Raw genomic sequence first — 10,563 nt, forward strand, 5'->3', positions numbered from 1 at the left:
CACCATGATCAACTCCCACCCAGAAACTATGTCCCCGCTGTGAAAGGACATGTGGCTCCAGAATTGGCCTCCACAGTCACTTATGGACTCACTGTTAAGACCATTTTCATGGAAGGTTTTACTCGGCTATGAGTGATTGCCAAAGAAGAAGAAGACCTCTTGCACTCATGTGCCTCTGACAGGGAAAGCGCTTGGAAGAGGGCATTTAAAAACAGGAAGCTGTCAGGCCATTGGTCCATCCATCACAGTAGTATCAACTGCACTGGCTGGAAAATGCTTTCCAGGATTGCAGGATCCCTGTCCTACCTGGAGATGCTGGGGCTGAATTTAGTACCTTCTGCATGCGAGCAGATGCTGTACCACTGAGCTGTAGCCCTTTCCCACATCTTCTTATTACACCGTACACAGGCAGACGGGCATAGCAGAAGGGCACCTTTGCATATTTGGATCCCAAGCCATTTGGGCTTATAGATAAAGACCAAAACCTTGCACCAAGAAATGAATAGGCAACTGGTGCACATATTTTAAGTTTGTGAACAAGCCTGGGCTTCACCCGTTAAAATTCTGGCAACCAAATTATGCAATAATAAATCTTCCAAGTCATCTTCAAGGGCAGCCCCATATATAATACACTGTAGTAATCCATTATAGTAATTACTGTGGCCGGACTAGTCCCACTCAGGAATTTATATTTGTGTATGTATTTTCTTGCATTTATATCCTGCCTTGTTTTCCATCGTGGGACCCCAGGTGACATACATGTGGTTTTTAGACCAGCCCTTTCAGAAGGTGTGTGACCATGTCTAAAACAGCCTGGAATATCATTTCCCTTCAGCTAGAACTATCTCTCCATCCACAATGCCTTTGTCTTGCCAAGATTCCTCTTCTGTTTATGAGCCTTCATCCAGCATATTATCAAATCCAGGATGCAGCACCTGTACAGCCTCACCTGACCCAGGTGACAAAGAAAAAACTGACTAGTTGTCATAAGCATACTATTGACTCTTAACTCCAAGCCCTCGAATGACCTCACCCAGTGGTTTCATATAGAAGGAAACACAGTGGAATCCTGAAAAGACCCATAACATAAATGGCTGAATGCCTGGACTCCCTTCTAATTCCAGAAGGAAACGCGAACCCTGGGTAAGTAATTGGAACCCCTGAAATCTTGCACCACTTGGATTCCAGGCACTTACTCAGGGTTCGTGTTTCCTTCTGGAAGGAGGCACAGCAGAGACTGTGTGTCTGTATGATAAATGGTTTGTTTGCATACAACCCGACAATGGAGGTTCTTGTTTCTCCTATAGGCACAGCTTTGGATTCCATAAGAAATCAGGCCTGGCTCTCTCTCCAGCCTTTGACTTCTAGTTCTTATCACTCACCTCTTCACGCTGACCTTTTGTCTTTCTAACTGATAGACAATTGAGGGAGGGAGGCCCACCCTTTTGTCTTCTAGCACAGAGCCACTCCCTTTGTTAGCTTGATGACTCATACTTAGCGGGCCATTGCCAGGCTGGCCTGGCTATTTCAGCAATAACATTCATGCTGGATACAGAAATTAGAAGGGAGCCTAACCACCACCACCCCCTCCACAGAAAAAAATGCAACAATTTCATGGAATCAAGCAGAAATCCTCTACATCTACAATGTTCTGAGAACAGTCCTGCAGGTAGGAGCAGAGTCAACTAAGCTGCTAAGCAGAAGTGGTCAAGGAGGAGCTTAGGGAAAATAAAACTCTCAGAAAATATGTGCTTCCAAATCCAGGTTTTCTATCTTTCCGAACAGCTGTTTTCCAAAAAAAATTATGAGCAAGACAAAAATTCCCCTGAAACAGCAAATGTAAAAATGGGTCAGATTTCGTGTATTTAAGTGCAGTATTTCCGACATAGTATTGCTCATGCAGAGCTTCTGAAATAATAGCCAAATTCCAAGTATTTCTATAAATAACTTTCTAGAATTGTGGCATTTTTAACAAATAGTTTTAAGCAGTTATTAATGTGGGCAATAAATAATTTGTCTCTTGGACTAAATTTGAATTTGAACTTTGACCCTATACTACTTTTACAAAACACTGTTTTTTTTTTAATCCTTAGGGCTACATACATTTGAAATCATGCAGGTATTGTCTGTGGAAGAGGTACATTGGTAATGCAATAGATCAGGTGTGTCCAAAGTCCATTTGGGGGACCTAATCCGGTCCGCCGGTCGATTTAATCCGGCCCCTGTGGCAGTATATGTCCTTGGGTAAAATCCTTTAAAAAAAGCTCAATTCATCAAATCTGGTCCTCTTTGAAAAAAGTTTAGGCACCCCTGCGACAGATGATCCAATGGCTTGGGCAGTGAGCTGGGGTGGATAAGCTTCATTGTAAGTTCCTGGTTTTGATTTGGGGGAATCAATATATTTTTGTATTTGAGAACTATCATGCTCTTTTAATATTTCTTAAATAAAACAGGGTCCATTGTTCAGTAGATGAGCTGTTCATATACCTGTCCTTTCCTCTCCATGTGTAGTAATGTTTTCTGATCTATATTGCCCCTCCTTATCCCTACTTCCTTTCTGCCACAGCAATAACTACCAAATCCTTCGTTTAAAATAATAGTAATCATCAAATACCCAATTCAAAATGAGTAATTCAATTTCAGAAAGTTTCTGCAAAATGAGTTAAAATTATACAACGGTTACACAGCGTGCTATTTCAAATGAAAAGCTGCAGAATTTTGGTTTCCTCTTTTAAAGTCGAATTCAGTTATTTAACTGCAGGCTGAATTATGGATAACCACGCATACATTTTCTTCTTCCACCAGGAAGTTTCAAGGCATGACCTTTGATCATACAAAGAGAGGAATGGGAATAACCCTGACTCAGAATGACACTTGACTTTAATCATTTCCATGCAGCTAGGGTTCCAATGCAAAGCAGAACGGAGCTAAATCTCCTGATTCAGTGTTCCTCATGCAAAGCAACTGAGGCTAAAGTTCAGGGGCATTTATTGAAACTGTTAACAGCCCTACCAAGAACCCAAATTATACAAATTCAACACTGCCTCAGGGAGATAATGGGAATGGATCCAGCCTGCAATCCTGGCCCACATCTTCTCTTGCAAGAGGGCTGGGGAAGCCATGGCCCTCCAGATGTTGGGATTCCAACTCCCATCAACTCCAACCCATATGGCCGAGTGTCAGGAATGATGGGAGTTGGGAGTCCAGCAACAGCTGGAGGGTCACAGATTCCCCATCCATGTCCTATAGAACTGCATTGATAAAATGAGACTGGACTAGAGGAAGAGACCTGTGGCTTATGTGTTCACCATGTGAAGCTTCTGCTACTGCAAACCACAGGATGCACTATTAAACCCACTGGGGTCAACAAGGAAATCCCACAATGCTCCAGTGAAAACTGAAGATATAATTGCTTAAAATCAGCTTGCTTGCCCGTCTTCAATGTATTAAGGCAGCCTGGTGAAAGAGCTAGGTTTAAGGAAGTTTGGACACCAATATTTGTAAAGCCATTATGTTGTTGACATATGTTGTCTGTCTCGAGAGACAGCTGAGTGAACCTCAGGGGTGGAAGTCAAAACACTGTGTCAGCAACACCAAAGTGACCTCTCTAGTACTGGGCAATGTGTATAGAGGTCCTGGGCTGCCCAGACTACAATAACCCCCTCTCAGCCTCGCTGATGTGGTCCAAAGGAAAGGAGAACAGTATGTTTGGGACCAGCTTGGCTGCAGGAGTTGCCAGAAAGAGGCGTACAAGGAGCCATCCAACCATCTTAGGGACTCCACTCTGAATTTCTGCAGGGTTTAGCTTTTTCTTCTCCTGAAGATACCCTGCAAGGCAGTGGAGTTTCAGGATCAGTTTTCCTTCTCCTGGATGGGCTACCTTCCCAGGTTGACGAGCCCCACTTGCCCCTCACATCCTTCTACATCACATGCAGAAGCCGCCTTCTTGACCACTGTTGGCCTCATCCACTCCTTTATATGCTGGCCATATAAAAGCAGCAATATGGTAGTGAAGATAACCTAGTAAAGCCAGGTCAGGTAATAACTGTGAGCAATACACCAATGGCATGGGGCAAACCTCCACCTGACAAACCTGAGGCATGAGGGGTAGCTTCAAATTGGGAGTTATATAAAGACCCTGTGGAAGGGTCCAGGAATACCTGTGGTGGGCACACTTGACCGGTGGATATATACCTGAATGGATAATGGGCAGGGATAATGGCTTTTATTTGTGGCACAACCTGGTATGAGTTGGGCCTTGACATATCCCAGAGATTTTATTTGGAGGGAGTTAAATACATGCTTTAATTTCTCCACGGAAACCAATGGGACTGCAAAGAAAAGCCTTGTGGCACCTAACATACCATGAAGGATAATGGAGGCTTTATTTTCAAAGGAACGCTGACAATTGACTGATGTGATCAGAAACGGTTTTTGAACTGACCTGGCTCCAATATGAAAATGAGTAAACAGCATGTGGGTGCAAATATATCCCTATTCGTCCCTCTCCACCCCCTGCCCTGGGTTACTAATACAGGACACTAGTGGCTTTCTTTAATGTGAATGTGTGCAAGAATGAACCAATTGCCTGAGATGTTTGATTTTACCTAACTGGGCATCAGAAAGGAGAAAGCGGGTGAGCAATTCTTCAGCAGGGGGAAGAGTTTCATCAATTCAATGCATTTCTCATTTGATTTGATTTTTTAATAAATATACACAAGTACCAAAAATGCTATTCACAAAATATACAATATTTACACACAATATACATATTGCAAAGCATAGGGCTTGCAATAAAGCCTGAATGTTAATTGCTACCCTTTCCTGTGGATGGAGAAGAGGACATTCTTTGGGTTGCAATCCTCTGCCTGCCGTGCAGCACAAAGGGCACCTGAGCTCAGTCTTTGGGATGGATTGTTATCAGTCAGTCAGAAATATATGGAATGTCTTCCAAAAGGACACAACAGATGGTGACTTGGGCCAGCCCCCTTGTAGAGCATGCAGTGAATACGTAGGTGAACCGTCCAAGTTCTCACTCTGTTCCTTTATTTGTACAATCTACTCTCTGGTGCAAATGAGCCCAGGCTTCTTCTGGTGTCTGACAACCAAAGTTCATTCCTGCCCGAACTGTGCATTGAACTGCAGGCAGCATCTGCTGTTCTAACAACATGCTCTGTACTGTGCTGTGTGTCCAGTAATTGTTCACATTTTGCTCGCCTCTGCTTCGTGCAACGCTCCCACTTTAGCAAGGCACATGTCGTCCGCCAATGATGCAGTCGTCATACAGGAGCTAGACGAGGGGAAGAAAAAGCAAATCAGGCTTAATGGAAGGCTTTAAGAAAGAGCATGAAGTAATTCTCTAAGGGGAATACAGGGCCATTTCCCATTATCCCAAGGAAGTGTTCCATTAAATTTAGCTGCACTCACATGAGGAAAATAGCACCTGATGATTAACACTAGAGCCTGCATTCTAAAAACTTAAAAAATATGGGAGCTGCTACATATAATTCAAGGGACGGGAGTAATAACTCAGTAGTTAAGGAAAATTATTTGCTGTGGTGGTACATTTTATTAACAGACAAAAATCTGGACTAATATGATGCTTGTAATATTAGAGGGAAGTGGAGATAACAAATGGTAGGCTGGAAACAGCGCCACCAGAAAATCTATGTGCAAATGTGCTTCCTTTGAAATAACCTTACTGTAATTTTAAATCCACTTTTGAAAATTTATTAAAAGATGTCCTAATCATAACATGTCAAATGCTCCCTTAAAGCCAGTTTTCCTCCTTGTGTGAAGTCAGTGCAATGATTTGCTAGATTCAAATGAATCTAATCAATGCATTTTCTATACCTTTGAGTATTCAGTGCTTACACCGATGGGTGACTGGTAATAACTCTGTTACCAGGCTTATACCTTCAAGGTGTCAAAGGCAAGCAAAACCTAGTCCCTTGTTGTTTACAACTGCTTCCTAACAACCTTAATGGGAATTGTGTGTGCAAATTATGGTAGAAATCTCTCTCTCTCTTGCATAGAATGGAGAAATGGCCACTCACTTCATCCTCTGTGAACTCTGACTCCGATTCACAGCTCTCTTCGTCTTCACTTTCTGGTAGCATCTGCAGGTCCAACGTCGTAAACTGCCTCAGCTGCTCCTGTATGAAGGAGTTGTTTCTTCCCCACGTGAGCTGGTATGGAGAGTAGCCCTGGTAGGTTACTTTGTTTACATCCGCTCCGTGTTTCAACAGGAGCGACACCAGTTCTTGATTCTGTAGATCGACAGCCAAATGCAAGGCAGTCCTGCCGTTGCAAGGCTCCTGTTTATTGAAAAGAAAAGGGTGCATTCAGTTAGGCCGGACACATGCTAAGATGTTCATTCTCAAATTGCTGGGACGAGGCTTGCTTGTTTGAAAATGGCAGGTATCTTACCTGAGCATTGACATCTGCTCCCAAGGACAAGAGGTGCTCTACTATGGCCAGGTAACCTTGAATAGCTGCCAGATGCAGACACGTGTGTCCTATGAAACAGAAATGGAGGCGATTAAATTTCATGTCATACAAGTCATTCCAACACTTGGCTATAATTTTCAAATCATATACACTATAGCCATTTAAAGATGGCCTACTCTGATCAAAGAAGCTTGATTATTTGATTCCAGTAGGTGACTACGAAGCAAAGCAAGAACAAGGAACACCCTCCCCTCCCTTCCTTGGCTGACACTTGCTATACAGAAAGAACTCTCTGAATCACAAGGCAATGTAGCCAAGGGTTGGAGTACCCAGTGAGCTGGCAGCTCAGAATGTGTGCTTACCATTGTAATTGGACGACTGTAGGATAGAGTCGATTTGTTGTTTCTGGCAGTACTGTGTGAGGACACCGACACCTCTGAGAGAGCCTTGTTCGCAAACGATATGCAGCGGGGTGTTTCCTCGGAAATCTCTGATCTCTGCGTCACATCCAGCTTTCAGAAGAGTCTCTGCGATTTCTGGCTGTTCTGTTATCACTGCCAAGTGAAGTGGCGTCTGCAAATTGGAAGTTGAGAAAGCATTATAGTTAACCAGAAAAAAGAAAAATCTCCTAGACTAGCCATCACATAAAACTGTCTTCTTAGTCATCACTCCTGAACCCACTTCTTGAGTGAAGTATGTTTTTTCAGGATCAACCAGTTTCCATAAATCCTTTGAAACATTCCTCAATGTTTTGCTTTTTGTCATGTGATATACTTCTGAGATAACAATCACACTGTTGTGTTGGTGGCTCAATCTTACTATACTTGGGAGCCAACCATGAAAAATCACTGATTTAAAGCTCCTTGTAGCCTGAAAGACTTGCCCTAAATAAGGCAAGGGAGCTTGTGGCTCTTCAGTTGTTGTTGATCTTCAACTCCCATCAGCCCCAGCCAGCATAGTCAAGAATCAGGGTTGACAGTAGTTGTAGGCCAGCAACATATGGAAGGCCACAAATTCACCCCCATTTTCTTGGGAGCTCAACCCCATCAATGAGCCAAGGTTATTGATGGGGATAATTATGCTAAAAGGTGGCAATTTTATGAGTTACTTAAACCCCTTGAATTTCCCCCCTAAATTTATCTTTTCCTCCCACCAAAAAATGTTTCTTTTGGAAAGCTTCCAAGTCCCCTAGGGCACCATATTTGATCCCTGCAAAGAAAGAAAACCCTGCCGGGTAAGTACCTGGTTGAGGTTATTTTGGGTATTCAGGAAGGCTTTGTCTCGTCCTGCCTGGCGAATGATTTCCAAACTCAAGGCCTTTTCTTCATGTATAATTGCCAGATGGAGAAATCTGCAAAGAGGAAAACGGTGGGGAAAACCCGATGGTGAGTACTTAAGAAAAAACAAAGGACACACACACACAAAAAAAATTCCCAGCCACCTCTTGCTAATCAGCTCTTTTGCTCTTGCTCGTCATCGGCAACGTGCCCAGGATCCGAGTCATGATGGAGGAAGAACATCAGCCTCAGCGGCAAGAGAGGCGATTTCGAAAGCCTGGGGTTTTCGAAGCCGCGTGCTCTCGCTACCTGGTGTTTTCCGCGGAGTTGTTGTGAGCTGAGTGTTCCGGGCAAGGCGCCAGGGACTTTCCAGAGCGCTTCCACCCTCCCGTGCGCCCCGCCCGGCGCCTCCTTCAAGCCCCGCCCCCCTCGCAGCTTGTGAGAACACCCCGTCCCGGCCCCTATCCGCTGGCAGCCGGCCCAGGCACAAGGCGGAGCGGGCGGGGAGGGGAAAACCCAGACTTGCAAAAATCCCCGGGCTTTTATGTAACCAGCAGAACGCGAGCGACATCAAAGGACCTCTCCCCCCCCCGCACACCCCGCGTTCTATTATTAAAGATCTACATAGTAGGCTCCTCGCTCCCCCCCTGCAAGGCAGCCTGTGCAATAAACACAAATGCGGATGGAGTCAAACCCGAACACTAAGAATACATTATTGTGTGTGTGTGGGGGGGGGGGGTTAAATGCGTTTGGCTCGCTCTACTGATTGTTCTACTCTGCCTGGGTCAGCAACTCAGAACTATTATGAAGGGCCCCGCTTTAAAAGAGCTAGCGAATTTCCTGCAGGGTCCTTTTCGCCGCTGCAAATGCGTAATTCCCGGGGCTTCAAGCAAGCTGAAATTCAACCGCGCACTGCGTGCATCCTCGGGTCTTTTGCATGCATGCCGCCATGCTAACCTTAGCTCTCAAACCTCTTTTAAAAACTAAAGAGGCGTTTAAATTTAAAGAGCAAATTTGTCGCCTTTCAAGGGGGAAAACAAATCAAAAGGATCGCGGTCTCCCTTGCAGCGCCCAGCTGTCCCCACCCGCCACATTTCCTTCTTCGCGACAGTCCCGTGCTACATTTTCTAGAGTTTCTTTCACAGCTAGGGAACAGAGGCCACCAGGCTCTTAACCACATTTGCTTGGAAATAAGCCCCATTAATTCCAACCAGATCTATTTCCAAGGAAAAGCATTAAGATCACCACTTTGCTAACTTCCGAGGGAACGCGAGGCAAAACCGCCCACGGAGGTCAAAGTTCCGATCCCCTTCCCCGAATTTGCAAAGTCCTCCAAGACTTACGTATCTCCGTCTTCGGTCACTTGCAGTTTCCAAGCCTGCGCGCCCTGGCCGGGGCCGCTCTGGAGCCCCGCGGAGGCTTCCGCCGGCTCGATGCGAATGTCTCTCAGCTCGTTGACGAGCTTCTCGTACTCCTCCTCCTTCATGGAGTCCAAGCCGCTGTCGTGGCGGTCGTCCTGGACCAGGCTGAGCTGCCTGTCCTTCTTCAGCGCGTCCCGGGGGTGGTTGTCCATCGTTATATCCATAGGGTAATCCAGGGAGCCGGGGCTGAAAAACATGGCCTGGGCGAGAGCGAGCCGCGGGTCCCGAGGTGTGCAGTTGCCTTGCGAAGTCGTGGCGAGAAGCTGACGGGCGGCGGCGGCGGCGCTTGCCTATACAGCCTCGGCGGAGGGGATTTCTGCGCCGGGGCGGAGCTTGCGCGCTCGGGAATTTCCCGGCCGAGTCGGGCCAACTAGTTCAGTCCTGTCTGGAAGCTGCTGCTGCTGCTGTAGCAGCAAAGGCTGTGGCCGAGGAATTCCCTTCCCTAGTCACTCGCTGGAAATTTTTTGCTTTTTCCACAGAAGGGAAAGTTTTTTTGGATGGCTTTCTGTGACTAAGGCGCCCACCCCACCCCTCGAGGCCTTCCACTCCTCCAGGCTTTTCCTCGATGGGCTTTCGGGATATGTAAAAAAAGGAGAGAAAAGAATTCACGGTCCTTCTTTTTGGGATTTCCCTCTTGCCTTGATATTTTAGATATTTATAGCCCTAAAATACCCTGGTATTTTGGTAAATATTCCTGGCCCTGTTTTAAAGGGGAGGAGTGGAAAGAGCAGGCAGGCCTTGCAGGACGGACACCAGCACTTAATAGGGCCACAGTGCAATATTTGTAGGGGTGCCTGAACTTAGAACTGTGGAGGAATAAGCCCCACATACATTGCAAACGACACAGTCTTTCCAATATTGCAGAGAATGCTGCAGAGTCAAGCCCTTTCCATAAGGCCACCTTTTTGCAAAGGAGTATGGTGCACACTGAGGTGTTGCCAGATTGTGGGTTGTGTGTGCGCCCCCCCCCCCGTTAATAGCATAGGAACCCAACATGAAAAACATTGTTGGATTGCCTTGGCTTTATAATAGATGTACATTCCACCTTTGTATGAACATCCAAAGCAGCTAACACAAAACACTATGCAGCAGGTTACCGGATTCTTCTCAGCTTTTTATTAATTATATTGGTTATACAACATGGTTAAAGAGCAACAATGGGTCTCTGCCCTGAGGAACTTACATTAGGACCTTTCTTTTGTTGTCTGCGCTGGAAACCCCGGGCCTATGAATAGTGGAATGGGCTTTACACGTCATTGTCCGAAGCATGTTCTGGGAAAATTTCAGGGTTTATTTGCTTCAATCAAGAGTTTCTGAAGAAGGATGATGAAGAAAGGCAATAAAAAAGACTTCCCTGAAAGATAGCCTGCCTGCTGTTACTGATCACTTCCTGCAATGCGCGGTTAGGGGGGAAA

At 45.5% G+C, this 10,563-nt stretch overlaps 1 protein-coding gene across 1 annotated transcript; it reads right to left on the reverse strand.

The window, feature by feature from the left end:
* Positions 1–4,682: 4,682 nt before the first annotated feature.
* Positions 4,683–9,468, reverse strand: NFKBIA (NFKB inhibitor alpha). The gene is made up of 6 exons (XM_083446006.1): positions 9,071–9,468; positions 7,693–7,801; positions 6,813–7,023; positions 6,430–6,518; positions 6,057–6,317; positions 4,683–5,290 (listed from the first exon to the last, which is right to left on the reverse strand). The coding sequence occupies exons 1-6, from the start codon at positions 9,343–9,345 to the stop codon at positions 5,243–5,245; spliced, it is 993 nt and encodes a 330-aa protein (XP_083302132.1). The 5' UTR covers positions 9,346–9,468; the 3' UTR covers positions 4,683–5,242.
* Between the last annotated feature and the right edge of the window lie 1,095 nt (positions 9,469–10,563).

This window comes from Podarcis tiliguerta (genome assembly GCF_965153285.1).
Source record: "Podarcis tiliguerta genome assembly, chromosome: 1".
Lineage (NCBI taxonomy): Eukaryota > Metazoa > Chordata > Lepidosauria > Squamata > Lacertidae > Podarcis > Podarcis tiliguerta.

Excerpts from the sequence above, each read along its gene's own strand:
- NFKBIA (XM_083446006.1), bottom strand. The coding sequence starts at position 9,345 with ATGTTTTTCAGCCCCGGCTCCCTGGATTACCCTATGGATATAACGATG. Across the intron at positions 7,802-9,070 it reads GTGACCGAAGACGGAGATAC|ATTTCTCCATCTGGCAATTA; the intron begins GTAAGTCTTGGA and ends TCCTCTTTGCAG. Across the intron at positions 6,519-6,812 it reads ACAGTCGTCCAATTACAATG|GACACACGTGTCTGCATCTG; the intron begins GTAAGCACACAT and ends TCTGTTTCATAG.